Here is an 18598-nt window from a genome sequence, read left to right on the forward strand (position 1 = left end):
AATTAATAAGACAGGCTTTTCTTCATATTTCTATCATCACAGTTAATAATATCCTAGTTTATGTAAAAACCCTTGCTCATTTCCAAATGTCAGCTCATCACAATACTTGCAAAGCTAGTGGGAAACCAAGATTGGAGACCAAACACATGCTGCTAATATCTTTTGAGGAAGGCAGAGCATCTCACTAAGAACAGTTATCCTTACTAAAAGAAATATAGAGGAAACCCAAGTATTCCTTTCATAGATAATTTTCACTTAGGACAGCAATCTGATATCAGGGTTTTTTTTTAAATTATGAATTATCTATATTATTCTATGTTAGACTTCAAATTAATAAAAAATCTTCTGTGTATTATGTTCAACAATGTAGCATATTGCATCTAGAGGAGATTCAACCATTTCAAACCACCTCCTGGGTACCCTCAAAGAGCTTGGAGGTGAGAAGCAAACAGTTACGTACATAATAATAAGGGAAATAGTAGAAATTTGTAAAAACTTCATTATTGGCATTTCATTGGAGAGGTCGAGATGTCACAGGAAAAGTTTTTGAGCTGTATCTTAAAGGATGAACTTAAAAGAATTCACCAAGTGGATGGAAGAAAACCGAAAGTCAAGAGATGTGAAGTGATACCAGGTCACACGTACTCCCAGTTCCTGTGTACCCCATATCCCATGTTCTAACCCTCATCACACATGTAATCTTGGTCTCCCTCTTTAAACCAATAAGCTCCAAAACAGCAGAGACCAAGTCTGTCTTGTTCATGCTATGTTTTCAGTGGCATGTGGTAGGTGAAAAACAAATATTTGAATGAACAAGCAAATGAGTAAATGAGGGAAAAATTAAACCAGAAGTAGTTTTTGCATGTTAGATGCCAGGAGGAAAAGAAAACAAAGTGCTAGGAGATAAAGGGAAGGAAGGCTCAGGTACAACAGATGTTGCTCTTAAGGCAAAGATTATTTTTCAGAGAGTTAATGAAAAGTTATTCAGAGATTTTCTATACAAGTTGATGTCTTTTTTAAATTTTGTCTTACTTTTCCAGCTTTAGTGGGGTATAAACAAATTGATTTATCAGCAATATTTATATGATTAATATTCTATGCACACCTTATTCACTGATGTAGCTAATATAAATGTATCTTTATTTTCTAGAACATGGCTTTTAAACTTTTTTTGCAAAGCAGTAGGATACTTTTTTTTCCAAAGAGGATATTATCTTAAAACTTAATATAAACAAAGAAAAGGGAGGTCTGCTCTGGCTGAAGCAGAGGCAGGTGGATGAAGGAGGAGGAGAAAAGCTCTGCCTTCTCTACTCAGGCTGCCAGCAAGGGATGATGCATCAAAAGCCACTGTTCTTGAATAGACCAATATCTAACATAACTTTTAAACAGAAGTCTTTAACTGCTTATGTTTTAAACCTGTACCAGTAACCAATTCTTCTACTTGAAGTTCCGATATAAAAATAGTTATAAAAATCTGCCATCAGTTATTCTTTCTATAATGGATTTAAAATTTTCACTTTTCTCTGATGACTAATATTAGAAGATACTGTAAATAATTACTATCCATTTTTAAAGTAGTTCATTCCCCCAAAGTAGGTTAAAGCAACTGCGAGTGGCCCAGTAGGCACTGGACAAAGGCAGAAGACTTGGGGACTAGTTTCGGCACTCCCCTTAAATGGGGATACAATCTTGGTTAAGCCATGTAACTAACATTCTCTAGCACCTCACTTACTTTGTTGATAAAACAAAGTGGTTGGAATTACTATTGGATTTCATATTTTTATGGGCACAACTCCAAGTAAGAAACACATTTTAAATTTTGATCAAGCATATACATATATATACAGATAAAACTTCAAAAATTTCATGAACTAATGCTTACCTTGACTCCATGCTATGCAGCCTAATATATTCTATTCCTTTCTCCTGCGTTTCATTAAAAAATGCTGGTCATGACCCACTAAAAGTCGATTTTCTCTCCCACAGTTTGGAAACCGCTAGACTCTTTGTCTCCATGGCCCTTTCTTTTCTAAAATGATGGAACACTAACATCAAGATCCATGACTGAGATTGTAGAATCTCAGAATGTCAGGCATGTGGTAGATGCTAAATGATTGGGATTATTTTTGTTTGTTTGTTTGTTTGTTTGTTTTTTTACCGTATCAAGGAAATTTGACTAAGTGAAATCAGGTAATTTTAATTAAAGTATTTAAGGTGCCAATTCTTTCAAGAAACATTCCCTATTTAATTCTCATAAACATCTGTGCCTTTTTTATTATGCTAATATAATTAAATATAACACTAATATAATTAAAAGAGAATACGTGTACACCACATAGTAAATCTCCAACTAAGAAACAACATACATTGAATTTATCAGACACTACCGTAAGTACCCAAAGCGCAGTAACTCATTTCCTCCTGATACTATCTGGTCAAAGTACAGATGGGGAAACTGAGTCTCAGATCACTGAACTAAACAATGAGTAGCAGAGGCAGGTACTCTAATTCCGGGGCTAGTGCACCTACCCATAACAGCATAGTGGTTCTAACAAGAGTTAGTGACGTGTGTCCCTTTCTATGTATATTAGTTAGTTATACTATTATACTAGGCATATTGTCTATACATACTATACTATACATATTGTCTGATGCTAGTAAACAAGCAAGATATTTGATAGTAGAGATGTTTGCCCTTTCTCCCGACACCTTTATCACTATACTCTAATACCAGCTGGATGAACGAAATACCATTTGCTTGTGTGTCGTGTGTCCATATACACAAACACAGATTTTGTAGGTAGGTTTAGTTTTTTCATTTCATGTGCACCCTAACCAAACCTAAAATTTATAATATTTTAAAGATTAGCTCATTATTAATATGCAAAAATAAAATGTCCATAAGACTACCTGATACATTTGTTGTAATTCTTCCAAGCAGTACTAGCTCTATAGCAACTGAGATTTGCCAAACTCATTGTAGGGATAAATATGTGGTAGTTTCATAATGTTTACATTTATTTATTTGGTCAAGTAAATAGTCAAAATTTGATAGGTAACATAGATTTAAAATGTGACAACCCCGATTTACTCAAATCATACATATTTTGTTTTGACAAATGTGACATGTGCATGGGGCTTTACTGAAAAATCCTTGTCATGTTTCTAATCTCTCCACTGTGGCAGATAATAGTCAGCCGTGCAAAATGTGCATTCACTTCTCTGCCACTTTGGTAGGACAATCTAAGGAAGAATAAATATGTAATAGGACTAATGTTGTGTTTAAATACTTCTGGCATATCAAGTGGCCTTTTTCATTGCAGAAGTTGGAGTTATAACAAGCACTAAAGAATGGCAAAGCACAGATAACAATGAAAACAGTTACATTAGAGGATGCATCACAAGTGAATTTTGGGACAAACAACCTGACCGGCGAGAACAATAATCTCTCAAGTTCCTGATTAATTATCAATAAGTAATGAAAGATATAACAAAGTCATTATTTATTGAAGATGAGTCTGACACAAATATCTTTTTAAAAAAGAAAAAACCTACATCCTTTTGGGTTAACTGTGCCCTCCCCAGACAGTTCTGTAACGTATACTTATTATTCACATACTTACCAGGGGTACCAAACTGGATGCAATTTTCCAGAGTCCTGACATAGTCAGGATCATTTAATTTAATCAGATGAAGACTATTGGTTTTTTCCATGTTCTTGATCCATTTATTAGCCTGGCCTTGAGGATCTATCATCAGAGGCCACCTTCTTGCATTCCTGGAAGGGGAAAGAAAGACAATGCTGGCCCAGTCATGATTTGTCTTTAGGCTACTTAATCATGCACACATCTCTTTCTTATAGTTTATACTTTACAGTAATATTTTATTTTTTAACTTATTGTAAGAAACTATGATCTTATAGCAGAGACATTTAGATTGAGCAGGCTATGAAAATGACAACTCTAAAAAAATCACCTGGCAAACACAAGTTTTTTTACTTCTTTTGGAAAATTACAATTCTATAAAGGTTAAATTACATTTTTGAAAAAAAAAATTGCTGCTCTTGCTAGTTAATTCAATTAATTAACCATCAAGAATACTGCAAATCAGGAAACTCCAGTTCTTCACTAGGCCCGGACCTTCATTAATTACTCCTGTGACCCTGAACAAATCACCTCAATTTCTTGGCTTTGATTTGCTATTATTTGTACAAGAGGGAAAGAGAAAGGATTGAGACATCATCTCTCTCCTTTTGAAATCTAGACCATTAAAGATATAATGGTTTTAAAAGAAAAAAAGGGCAAAAAGCCTGATTTTAATCATCTTACCTTCTTGGACCCTAAAGTGTTAACACAACTGCTGATCCAGGATTTGTTTCAAACACTTGTATATATAATGTCATATTTGTAGTTCATTACATATTTGTGAGCTTCCTACAGACAGAAATATATTCTCTGAAAGTCAGTTTTTGCACTCTGGGGGAGCTCATACTTCCTGCTATATTGTCACCTCCCTCTTTTATAAGGACAAGAGCAGTAAACCATGAGGCAGCCAGCTTATCTTCCAGGGTGCTGTGGGGTCACACAGAGTTAGCCAAGATCTGCCATCGTCAAATGGTATCCGACCATCTAGCTCTCTGCATTGTGTGAAATGGAATCACCATTAAGATTACCGTTTTTTTCTCTTGGAAGTTTCAGTAAACACAAGCCATAATTTTGGCCACGTTCCTACAGATACTGTCATAGTCTTCAAAAGTGAGCCCAGAAAAAGTACCCAGATTGTTAGAAGAGCAAAAGGAGAAAATAAAAGGTGACTGGGGCAAAAATAAAACAAAACAATGTGGGGCTAGAAAGGGTAATTGATTCGATTTCATCTCATTATAATATGAATTTAGAATTTTATTAAATAATCTGTCCCAAATGGAAGTAATCATGCTAAAGCATTTAAGTTAGAACCTAGCATAAAACACATAGCTTATATTATAAAGAAGATAGTCTAGTCCTCCAATATTAGCACTGTACGATGTAATAGTCAGCTTGAAATTGAATGACTCCCTCTTCTTTCTGTTGTTTCCACAATTTTTAACCATGATACTCATGTTCACACTGTTCCTTTGTCCAAAATACACTTCTTCTTCATTCTTTCATGTTCAAGTCCTACTCATGTTTCTAGGTCAGCTCAAATGATATGCAATACACAAAGTACCCCAGATTGTCTTAACAGAAATTTATTTTCCCACAGTTCTAAAGGCTGGAAGTCCAAGATCAAGGTGCTGGCAGGTTTGGTTTCTTTAGAGGCCTTTCTTCTTGGCCTGCAGACAACATAGCTCTCTTGCTGTATCCTCATGTGGGCCTTTCCTCTGTGCATGCATTCCTGGTATCTCTGAATATAAGGACACCAGTCCTATTGAATTAGAGCTCCACACTTATGACCTCACTTATCCTTAATTACCTCCTTAAAGGCCCTCTCTCCAGTCACACTACTATAGTCAACATATGAATTGGGAGGGTGGACAATTCAGTCCACACCATAATGTTAATTATATTTAGTAAGAAATGAGACCAAAAGAGTAGTGTAATATCTTAAATGTAATCAACTAATAAAAAGAGAACCATATCCATAAGAAACTAAAGGGAGAAGGAAAATTAGAAAGTAAAACTTATAAATATGTAAGTTTCATTCTGTCACATTTTAGAAATATTTTTAAGTTGGGAGGATTATGTGTATTAGCATTTTTGCTTCCCTAAAGAAACTGAATTACTCACTCTTCCTTCTGTTGCTTCCATAATTTTTAACCACAATACCCATGTTGACAATACCTTTGTCCCAAATGCACTTCTCATCCCTTCATGTTCAAGTCCTACTAACGTTTCAGGGTCAGCTCAAATGTTATGCAATACACAAACCCATCTTTGTCTCTTTTCTCTCACAACCTCTTTAGCAGTTCATCCATATTACATTAATGGCACTCTGAATAAATGATCATATTCTGTTACGGTAATTTTAGAATTTGTTAATGGCATCATTCATCTAAATTGGATATTCTTTGAGGGAAAGGTCCACTGTGATTCTTCTTTATCCTTTTTCCCTAGATCAAATAAAGTGTGATAACCTACTGGAAGGTAAACAACAAAAAGCATCTGGCAAACATCATACAGGTTAACAGATTCTTAAAGCAGGCATTTTCTAAGTGGTCATCCCTGCATGGGGAATACCAGTCCAAAGAACACCATCTCAAATTTGGAGGAAAGGATTCTGGTGCTGACCAACCTGGGCTAAGTCTGCCATAGCCTTTCTCTTCGACTGATTATAATGATATTATCCATTAAAATGGATAAAATACAAAATTTTACTTACAGATTCTAAAAACTAAATAATAAAAAGTGAATGGGAAGAAAGTTAAAACTTGAGGAACGACCAATAAAGGGGTAGTACATTTCTTGTGTGTTTGTCGTCGTTGTTGTTTTTTCCCTTCTATCTTCTGGCATTGGTTGAAAAACAAGCCTAATGTAGCAAAAATTCAAACTAGAAGACAGAAAATGATAATGTGTGAGCTCGAGAGGGTGGGACAGCCACAGAACTGTAATCCCACATAGAAGTAGGGATAGCGCAGGCACTACACTGAAAGAAAACCAATCGCTGTGGATAACAGAGCTGGGCAAAGGGGCCTGTGCTGTGCATGGTGTGTAACCATAATCTTAGTCTGCTCCTCAGGCTGTTCCAACAAACGACCAGAGACTGGGTAGCTTAAATAACAGACATTTTTCACAGTTCTGGAGGCTGGGAAGCCCAGGAATCAAGGTCCCAGTCCAGTGATCTGGTTTGCAGATGGCAGTCTTCTCACCACCTCCTCATATGGCAAACAGCAGAGTGATCATCCCTCTGTGTCTCTTAAGGGCACTACCCCCGTTCAAGACTCCACCCTCATGTCCCAATAACCTTCCAAGGCTGCAACTCCAAATGCCATCACAATGGTGACTTAGGCTCAACATATCAATTTGGTGGACACAAAGATTTAGTCCAAAGAAGGAGGAACCCCAGTATTTTCCTTTTTTCCTCTTGCCACTTTGTCCCAAGTATGGACACACGTCATACAAAAGTGTGGGAAGCTGAAACTCTGAGGGAATGCCATCATTTTGGACAGAAAAATACAGAAAAAGGGGTCCCTGGCATATGGAAAGTAAGGGAGAAATTCTGGAGGAGACAGACCCAAAGAAAGGATTCCCTAATTCAGACACAAGTTCTGAGCTCACCAGCAAGCTGTACATGTGTAAAACACATCCAAAGAAGCATACCAAAGGCTTTGGGCTATGATATATACCCAAGTCCCATACTAACCCCTGAGTAATGCATGCTGAGAAGTGTATCTAGACAGCATAGCAAAGGCTTTTAATTATGACCTGACACTGGAAACATCACCCACAGAAGAAAAGCAACTGAACCTAACCAAGTTGATTGACTACTGAAAGAAAAATTAGTCTTATCCAGAAGATTTTAATAGGAAACAGAATTTCATTCAAAAGGTCCAGGGTGCATCAGAAAGGGTGAATACCCACCATTTGCAAGAACATGGATGGAACTGGAGGGGATTGTGCTAAGTGAAATAAGTCAAGCAGAGAAAGACAATTATCAAGTGGTTTCACTCATATGTGGAACATAAGGAATAGAGCGGAGGACCACAGGGGAAGGGAGGGAAAATTGAATGGGAAGAAATCAGAGGGAGACAAACCATGAGAGACTCTGGACTCCAGGAAAGAAACTGAGGGTTACAGAATGGAGGGGGTGGGGGGAATGGGGTAACTGGGTTATGGGTATTAAGGAGGGCATGTGTTTTGATGAGCACTGGGTTTTATATGCAACTAATGAATCACTGAACACTACATCAAAAACTAATGATGTACTATACGTTACTGAATATTAAAAAACAAAAAAGTTCCAGGGTGTAATCCAAAATTACCTGACATACAAAGAGCCAGAATAGGACTAATTCTCAAAGAAAAAGCAAGATGCTGGAATTATCAGGAAAAAAAAAAAAAAACTTCAAAGCAGTTATTATAAGCATCCTCCACAAGGTAAAGGTGAACATTAAATAAATAAATAAATAAATGATCGGGGCACCTGAGTGGCTCAGTTGGTTAAGCATCGGACTCTTGATTTCTGCTCAGGTCATGATCTCATGGGCCATGAGACTGAGCCTTGCGGCAGGCTCCGTGCTAAGTGGGGAGTCTGCTTGAGATTATTTCTCCCTCTCTCTCTGCCTCTCCCCTGGGTTGAGCTCTCTCTCTCTAAATAAATAAAATCTTTAAAAATAGATAAATGGAAAGAGGTGTTTGTAGCAGAGAAACAGAAAAAATAAAAAGAACTAAAAGAAAATTTTAGAGCTGAAGAATATCTGAAATAAGAATTCCAGTATAAGGATTTGATTGCAGAAAGGAGATGACAGAGGAAAGTCAGTGATCTAAAAGACAGATGCATACAAATAATCCAATTTGAACACTTAAAGAGGAAAAAAAAACAGATAAAACAAACAGAGCCTCCAAGACCTGTGAGAAAATATTAAGAGATTTATTCATGTGATGGGGGTCCCAGGAGAGGAGAAAGAGATTAATACAGAAAACATATTTGAAAAAAATGACTGAAACTTTCTCAAATTCAGTGAAACACATAAATTTACAGTTTCACAAAGCTGAGCAATCCTCAATAAAGGAGAAACTAAGAAACAAAAACAAAAATAAAACACAAAAATGAACACACCCCCAGATACATTAAAACTGCTAAAAACCAAGGATTTGAAAGAATATTTTTGAAAGCAGCCAGAGAAAAGTGATATATTACATATAGATGACAATTATTCAAATGACTGCAGATTTCACCTCAGAAATCATAAAGCCAGAACACAGTAGAACATTCTTAGTAGAATGAAAAGAATTGTCAACACAGAACTCTATATCTAAATAAATATCTAAAAATATCCCTCAAGAATAAAGGCAAAATAAAGACATTCTCGGATCAAGGAAACTAAGAAAATTCTTTGCCAGCAGATTTACTCTAAACAAATTCTAAAGTTCTTCACTCTGAAGGAAAATGATACCACAATAAATTTTAGAAAGAAAAAAAGAGCAATGAATTGCTAAATATCATAGACTGTTTTTCTCCTCTTAATTTCTTTAAAATATGTATAAATATTTGAGACAATAAACATTAAGTTGGGGAGAGCTTTAAAGTATACAGATGTAATACATATGACTACTGTAACATAATCAAGGGAGGGTAAAGAAGACCTACATGGTTGCAAGCCTTCTATATTTTAATTGAAGTGGTAAAATATTATCTCTAAGTAGATAGAAAAATTTGTACTAAAAAATAATGCAAAGCATTATAGTGAAAATGGAATACTAAAAATTGTGGGTTATTCAAATAATCCAATAGAATGAGAAACAGAGCAACAAAAATTAGAGGTAAAAACAGAAAAGGAAAATAATAAAATGGTAGATCCGAATACATTTATACAAACCACATTAAGTATAAAGTTTTTTAAACATACTAATGGAGAGAGATTATCAGTTTGGAAAAATATAACCTCTAACTGTATGCTATCTACAAGATATAGATACCTTAAATATAGTAATATATTTATATTAAATAAAATCATGGTGAAAGATACACCATGCAAACACTAATCAAAAAAAAGCTGAATTGTATATAGACTTCAGAAGAAGAAAAATTATCAGGGATAAAGAGAGACATTACATAATAATAAAAGGGTCAATTTGCCATGAAGACATAATAATCCTACATGCCTATGCATCTAACAACAGAGCTCCAAAACACACGAGGCCAAAACTAATAGAACTGAAGGGACAATAAGTAGACAGCAAATTAGCAAGGATATGGAAGATGTGAACAGCATTATCACACAACTCAACTGACATTTAAAGAACCCACTACCCAATAATAGCAAAATACATATTTTTTCAAGTATATAAGGAACATTCACAAAGACAGACCATATTTATACCATAAAACAAACTTTAACACATTTTTTTAAAGATTTTATTTATTTATTTGACAGAGAGAGACACAGCGAGAGAGGGAACACAAGCAGGGGGAGTGGGAGAGGGAGAAGCAGGCTTCCCGCGGAGCAGGGAGCCCGATGCAGGGCTCGATCCCAGGACCCTGGGATCATGACCTGAGCTGAAGGCAGACGCTTAATGACTGAGCCACCCAGGCGCCCCAAAATTTAACACATGTTAAATGTATGTTCTCTGAACATAATGGAATTAAGTTACAAATTAAAAAATAGCAGAAGATACCTTAAAATGTATCAAATATTTGGAAATTAATGTATTTTTAAAAGACCTATAAATTAAAGAGGAAGTCTCTGAGAAATAAGAACATATTTTAAAGGAAATGAAAATACAACATATCAAAATTTGTGCTATGCAGCTAAAGCAGTGCTTAGTGGGAAATGTACAGCAGTAAATGCATAGATTAGAAAAGAAGGAAAATCTAAAATCGGTAACTTAAGCTTTCACCTCAGGAAACCACAGAAAGAAGAGTAGTTTAGGCCAAAAACAAGCATAAGGAAAGAACAAATATTAAAGCAGAAGTCAATAAAATGGAAAACCAAAAAGATGGAGAAAAACAATGAAATGAAAGCCTTATTCTTAGATAGGATCAGGAAAAATTATCAAACTCTAGCTAGACTGATCAAGATAAGCAAAGAAAATGCTAATTACTGATATCAGGAATGATAAAGAAGATTATCATTATAGATCCTGCAGAGATTAAAAGGATGGCAAGGGAATACTACAAACAACTCTATGCCCACAAATTTGACAATTTAGTTGAAATGGACCAATTTCTTGAAAGATAGAAACTACCAAATCTCACTTAATAATAGATAACTTAAATTTTCTTTAACTATTAAGATAACTTCAACTCTTTTAAATTTGGAATCATAGATAACATCTCCCAACAAAGAAAGTTCCAGGCACAAATAGTTTCTTTGGTTATTTCTGCAAAACATTGAAGGAAGAGATAATACTACATAATCTCTTCCAGAAAATAGAATGGGAGAGAACACTTTCCAATTTGTTTTATGAGACCAGCATTACCTTGATAATGAAACTGTATAGACATTTTAAAAAAAAGAAAGCACATACCAATATCCCTCATAAACAGAAAAATCAACGAAGTACCAGCAAATTGAATCAGAAATATATAAAAAGGAGAATACATGAAGACCAGGTAGGGTTTATCCTGGAAAAGCAAGGCTAGTCAAACATTCAAAAAATCAATCAGTACAGTTCACCATATTAATAAACTAAACTTAAAAAAATATATCTCAATAGACACAAAACAAGCACTTGACAAAATTTAACATGTATTAAAGATAAAAATCCTCAGCAAACTAGGAACAGAGGGAATTTCCTTTACCTGATAAAAGGGATGTACAAAAAATCCTACAGCTGATACTGTATGTCTTAGTGAAAGGCTAATTTGTTTCCCCTAAGATTAGGAAAAGGCAACAATGTACAATTTCATCTCCCCTATTATATTAGCCAGTGTAAATTATATTTGTATAACAAGTATTCTTACACTAGCCAATAAAAAAGTCCTTGACAGTACCATAAGCCAAGAAAAAAAATTAAGAGGCATAATATTAGAAATTAAGAAATGAAAGTGCCTCTATTTGCAGTTTGTCTCTGTATAATATCCTAATGAATCTATATAAAACATCCTAGAACTAATAAATGAATTTATCAAGGTCACAAAGTACATGGTCAATATTCAAAAATCAATTGCTTTTCTAATACCAGCAATGAACAACTGAATAAACTTTTTTAAAGTACCATTTACAATAGCACACAAAAATTAAGAAGTACTGGATATAAATCTAACAATGAAATACTGATGAAAGAAATCAAAGGATATCTAAAAAAAAACAGAAACATGATAAAAAGTGTCTGCACAATGAAAGAAACAATCAACAAAACTAAAAGAAAGCCTGTGGAATGGGAGAAGGTATTGCAAATGACATCAGATAAAGGGTTAGGATCCAAAATCTATAAAGAATTTATTAAACTCAACACCCAAAAAACAAATAATCCAGTTCAGAAATGGGCAGAAGACATGAATAGACATTTTCCAAAGAAGATATCCAGATGGCTAACAGTCACATGAAAAGATGCCTAACATCACTCATCAAATCAAAACCATGATGAGATACCACCTCACACATGTCAGAATGGCTAAAATTAACACAAGAAACAGATGTTGGTGAGAATACAGAGAAAGGGGAACCCTCTTACACTGTTGGTGGGAAAGCAAACTGGTGCAGCCACTGTGGAAAACAGTATGGAGTTTCCTCAAAAAGGTAAAAATAGAACCACCTTACAATCCAGCAATTGCACTATTAGGTATTTACCCAAAGGATACAAAGATACAGATTCAAAAGGGTACCTGCATCCTGATATCTATAGCAGCATTATCAACTAAAGCTAAATTATGGAAAGGGCCCAAATGTCCATAGACTGATGAATGGATAAAGAGGTGGTGTGTATATATACAATGGAATACTACTCAGCCGTCAAAAACAATGAAATCTTGCCATTTACAATGATGTGGATGGGGCTAGAATATATTATGCTAAGTGAAATAAAGCAGAGAAAGAAAATATCATATGTGGAATTTAAGAAACAAAACAGATGAACATATGGGAAGGGAGGAAAAAAAGAGAGAGAAGGAAACAACCATAAGAAACTCATTTTTTTTATATTTTGTTTATTTATTTGACAGAGAGAGACAGCAAGAGAGGGAACACAGGAAGGGGAGCGGGAAAGGGAGAAGCAGGCTTCCCACTGAGCAGGGAGCCCAACGTGGGGCTTGATTCCAGGACCCTGAGATCATGACCTGAGCCAAAGGTAGATGCTTAATGACTGAGCCACCCAGGCGCCCCACCATAAGAAACTCTTAATGATAGAGAACAAACTGAGCATTGCTGGAAGGGAGGTTGGTGGGGGATAGGCTTGGGTGATGGGTATTAGGAGGGCATTTGTTATGATGAGCACTGGGTGTTATATGTAAGTGATGAGTCAGTAAACTCTATTCCTGAAACCAGTACTACACTATATGTTAACTAGAATTTAAATAAAAATTTGAAAAAAAATGAAAAATTTTAAAAACAGGGATATATTGTGTTTTCTTTAGAAGACTTATTGTAATTTTTTCTCAAATTGATGTATAGATTCAATGCAGTTCCAATCAAAATTCCACCAACGATCTTTTGTAGATATTTAAAAACTGATTCCAAAATTTATAATGAGAGGTAAAAAATAGACACAATTTTGAAAAAAAAAGCAAAGTTGGAAGACATAATCTAACTTCAAGACCTAATATAAAGCTATACTAATCAAGGCAATGCAGTTTTTGCATCAAACCAGAAAAGTAGATCAATAGAACAGAATAGACAATCCAGAAATAGACCTACATATATGTGGATAACGGACTTTCAACAAAGATGTAGAAACAATTCAATGGAGAAAGTAATGTGGGGTTTTTTGTTTGTTTGTTTTGTTTTTAAGATTTTATTTATTTGACAGAGAGAGAGAGAGCATGAGCAGGGGGAGCAGCAGAGGGAGAGGAAGAAGCAGGCTCCCCGCCAATTGGGGGGATACCAATGTGGGGCTCGATCCCAGGACCCTGGGATCATGACCTGAGCCGAAGGCAGCAGCTTAACCAACTGAGCCACCCAGGTGCCCCCGGAAAAAGTAATGTTTTAAAAAATGTTGTGCTGGAACAATTGTGTGTGTGTGTGTGTGTGTGTGTGTGTGTGTATTTACACAGTACTCTCTCTATATCTATATATTTACTATATATATTTACTATTTATATATATATATTTACACAAGTACTATCTTGGTATATTTATACAGACAGAGATGCTGTTCCATATCCAGTTAACAATTATATGAAACTTATTTTCCCCAAACAACACCCCCAATATAACATATCTTTTTGATTCAAAAGCAGGACAATGTTGTGACTTCAGCTGTTTTTTCTTCTAAAGCAAATTTTGCTTTATTTTTAAGATTTATTTATTTATGAGAGCACACACAACGCGTGCACACACACGAGCTGGGAGAGGGGGTGAGGGGGAGGGAGAGGAAGAGGGAAAGAATCCAGCAGACTCTGCACTGAGCACGGAGCCCAGTGTAGGGCTTGATCTCACCACTCATGAGATCACACATGACCTGAGCTGAAACCAAGAGTCCAACACTCAACTGACTCAGCCACCCAGCGGCCCCTTAAAGCAAATTTTGCTTTTAAAGATTAGGGCTTCTATAGCATAACATATCAAATGAATAAAATCTCAAAGGAGACATTCTTCAGGGAAATAGAGAAGAATGTACTGGGGTTTTAATAACAATTATTGTGGAGAGCTATATGCAACACATATTGGTTTAAACAGCTTCACTCTTTGGATGAATATAAATCCTGAATTTGAAATGAACAAGCACCGTATTTCTGTTTACTTCCTCTCCATTATTTTGCTTTATTTTTTGACAAGACAACATCTTTCTCCACACAATTTTCTTACTTCCTCCACCCAACATTCTTGAACCTAGAAATGCTTTAAAATCTGGTTCCCAAATGAAAACTGATTTTTTATAGACTCAGCATTCCAAGTTTAATACTGTTTGTTCTTTTGTGATTATCTAGAGAGGATTATTATTTGGTGCTCTTTGGGACTTTTGCAAAATACAGACTTCTAACAGTGATAGTACATGTTCAGGATAATCTGCATGGAAGGACACAGAATTTAAATATATAACAGAGGTGTATCTCAAAGAGTTTTGCTATATTCCTTTTTACACACATACATAAAAATAGATAAAAACAGACAATGAAAGGTGGGTGCTCCTCTCAGTTATTACTGCTACTGAAATAAACCTAGTTTGTCTGACTCCTATAGAAAGGAAAACTAAAAGACATTTTTAAAAAACAGAGTTGTATTAGATATATAGGTCTGATTTACCAAGTGGTGAAACAATCTTAATACTATTTCCCTGTGAAATGTTCAGATACAATCCAATTACATTTAATGTTATCACTAGCCCTTGAAATTCTGATTAGCCAAGGACCTTCAGGTGTCAACAGCTCCAAAAGTTAATTATGTTCCAACTTATCTAAATTTTATAGATTCTTCCCATTTTCCTAAATAATCAACTCTTCAGTCAGCTGAGATAGTACGTAAAAAGCACTTAGCACAGGATTAGGTCTTTAGTTAAGTGCTCAGTATTAGGTATTATCATTATCAAGCAAATATCTCTGGGGAATGGAAGAACACACTAGGCAAGTAAATAAGATACTTATCTGATACTTCAAAATGATCACCTTAAACCTATTTACCGAAACCTCTCAGTATAAGATTACCAAAAGACAAAATAAGCCAAGAATGAAAAATGTTACTATTTCTTTCTTAGTAAAGTTGCTACCATAACTTTCTGCTAATATTTCAACATTTTTACAAACAATGTAAGGGAGTTCTGGCTCATTTACACCATTTTTTACCTCTTGATCTCCTGAAGTGTGAATTTGTTACCTTGAAAAATAATCACTAAAAGATTTGGAAACTTAAACGCAGAAATATTCATCTCCTATTATTATTGAAATATGACTGGACCCAAAAGAAAGAGTACATTTGCTGAAAAGTATGAAGGTACTTAGCCTCCAATGAATATAATGGTTGTAGATATCCTGCCAGGTGGAACAAACATATATAACCTGCCAATCGAAACAATAAAGACAGGACTACCATTATGTGGGACATGATCAATTACATTCACAAGTGCTTGGAAAAAGCAAAGTATTTTTTCTGAAAGAGAAAAAATAGCAATAGCAAAAACAGAAAAAATCTGATTATTCTTTAAGCTGAAGTTAACTGATACAGCTGGGCAAAGTAAAAGTGGGCTTCTAAACTTTCAGAAACCTCCCATCTGTGTCAATGTCTAATTGTATTCTCACATTAAAACATCAACACAAACTCTCTGTGTGACACCGACTTGTTAAACAATTTAAAAAACTGGCTGTCATCCTGTACTTGTGAAAACGCATTTAAAAATCTGTTTCAATGGCCAACTAATGCACATATTTATTAGATTCTATCATTTCTCTTCTGGATTGATTTAGATTATGAGAGCAGAGTACCAAGTACTTAATTTTCATTCCCCAAAGAAAAGCTTTGTAGTCTTTTCTCCAAATCAATAAAGTAATTACATTTAAGCTTAGTTCCTGAAAAAGTTCGTCCAAGTATGATTTACTTGGCTAAAAATATGGGAACCATGTGACACGGCTTTTCTTTTTTGCCTTAATTACTAGAAAGCTTTGAACTTAATTCAGGGCCCAGATGTAAGGATGAGCTTGTCTGAAATACCTAGAAGTAACTACTTCTTTAATTTCCCCTAGGTGGTCTCATCAGATTTTTACTTATATTCAAATTGCACTCACCTCAAATCCTTATAGAACAATTCAGAAAATATATGCTAAAGAGTGCATATATATATCAGGATCATTTGTTGAGCAGTAAAGAAACATGTTCATCAGAATTTTGATTTGTGGAATAATTTTCATAAATATTACATACACAAAATTTAAGAATAACCAGTCTTCACACGTAGTAGTTAATTCTATTTTAAAAAATTCACGTGTCTGCCATTTGTTCTTTAAGTACTACAACATCAATTACCTTTTCAGTAGTAAACTAACAACTAATTAAAATAGTCATGTAACACAGAACTGAACATTTCTACTGAGGGTTTACCTGTGCTATTCCTAATCTCCTAAAACCTCCAGGAAGACTGGCCCAGTGATGGAAGGACCATGGTAACATGAACTAGGAAATAACACAAATCATGACTGTCCTCATACTGGGGCAGGCTGAAGTCCTTGGTTTCTGGGAGATAAGACCTTCAGGAAAGGTGAGGCTGGATGAGCCTGCAGTATTCTCCCAGCCCAATTTCCGTGGGCTTTGTCTACTAACCAGGACATTCCAGGAATAGCATCCACTATATCTTGAATGTCCCAAGCAGCCCAGGACCAGAAATGTATCCATATCTTTGAAGCTAGTCCCACACACAGCAGGGACTAAGAATTTGGTACACCTGAACCCATCACCACCAACAATCCACTGCTGCACATTTCATTAACCTGCAATAACAAAAACCCTGTAATTTTATGGGAATAAATATTTTGGACTTCATTTACTCATGGTAGGGTTTTGCTCCATTTGCCAAAAGCTGATTAAAAATTAAGTAGAAGTCATTAGGGTTTTTGGTTGTTTACTACAGTCTCCAATATGCAATCATTCTAACATTACTAGGAAAAGTGATTATTCATATTTAATTTAGCTAATTAATGATTTAAATAAAAATTTTTCAATACTATAAAAGTTTTCTAGCTATAATTGTTAAAAAGATGCATGGATAAATAAATCAACTGATTAATAGAGATCACTTGTGAGAAAAGTATTTTCCTTACATGATGATGATCCCGTTATCAATGGAAAATGAGTCGGAAGGTAACCCAGCAATATTCCAGGTTCGAATTGTCACAGCTTCTCCCAGGATACCCATAAGAGAATAATCATCAGAGCAGGGAATATCTTTCCTCTTGCACAAATTTGTCCACTCCTTGATTTGGTTCTTTAAGACATACAGAGAGATACAAAAATGAGGCTGGAGATCACCAAATGAATACTTTGTAAATTCCTCAACTACACTTTATTCCTTGAGTCAACAAACCATTGTTGAAACTGCACCTCAAAAACAATTTATCAGATTTTTTCAAATTATGACTTAGAAGGTCCACTATGCATTCAAATGAAAATGAACGATATCCAATGTTAATTTTAGATACATCACTTAATAGTGAAATCAGAATTTTGCATCCGAAAAAAAACAATTGCCAATATTTATTCTAAAGCTGCACTTGACAAAGTAGCTGGAGACCATCATTATTCTCTACATTTTCTTTAAATTACAAATATCCGGCAAGGCTAATTACGGTATTATGGAATAAAAGTAAATCTCCTTTGAAGTGGTAGGGGACACATAAAAACATTGTTTTCTGTCTCTTGCATGCCCGGTGGGGAAGGGACCATGGCAGGACTATCAGGCACCAACAAGGATCAGGACATATACTGGAGTTTGGGACATACCACCCGGGACACAGTGTGCTAGGCTGCTTGGAAATCAAAAAGGTACTTCCAGTCCAGGTGCACACTCAGGAAGTCAGAAGTCAAGGTCCAATTTGAGGTTACATATCAATAAGTTCAGAAAAAGTGAAAGACATGACCAGAGAAAATATAGGTGAGGAAGAGACATGGGGAGGAGACCCAGACACACAAGGTGTCAGTACCCGCTGGCAGGTGCAGGAGAATGCTGTGGGCACAGTGGGCACCACCATCTGCCCTGGGCTCCTGCTGAGCAGGCTCAACCAACATTCCCTTAGGTTTGCCCATGAAAGGCCACAACAGGTGAGGGGCAGTTGATGACTTTCAGGACCTTCATCAGTTATTTTGCAGAATGTCCCACAG

At 35.5% G+C, this 18598-nt stretch overlaps 1 protein-coding gene across 3 annotated transcripts in view; it reads right to left on the bottom strand.

The window, feature by feature from the left end:
* Window positions 1-18598, bottom strand: part of DNAH7 (dynein axonemal heavy chain 7) — a 279675-nt gene that overhangs the window by 85423 nt on the left and 175654 nt on the right. For all 3 annotated transcript variants that reach the window (XM_027588500.2, XM_027588499.2, XM_027588498.2), the window contains exons 47-48: window positions 17542-17705; window positions 3624-3778 (exon numbers count right to left, since the gene is read on the bottom strand). In XM_027588500.2, coding sequence (XP_027444301.2) covers window positions 3624-3778; window positions 17542-17705 — 319 coding nt within the window. The remainder of the gene's footprint in view (window positions 1-3623; window positions 3779-17541; window positions 17706-18598) is intronic.

Source organism: Zalophus californianus, chromosome 3, assembly GCF_009762305.2.
Source record: "Zalophus californianus isolate mZalCal1 chromosome 3, mZalCal1.pri.v2, whole genome shotgun sequence".
In the NCBI taxonomy this organism is placed as follows: Eukaryota; Metazoa; Chordata; class Mammalia; order Carnivora; family Otariidae; genus Zalophus; species Zalophus californianus.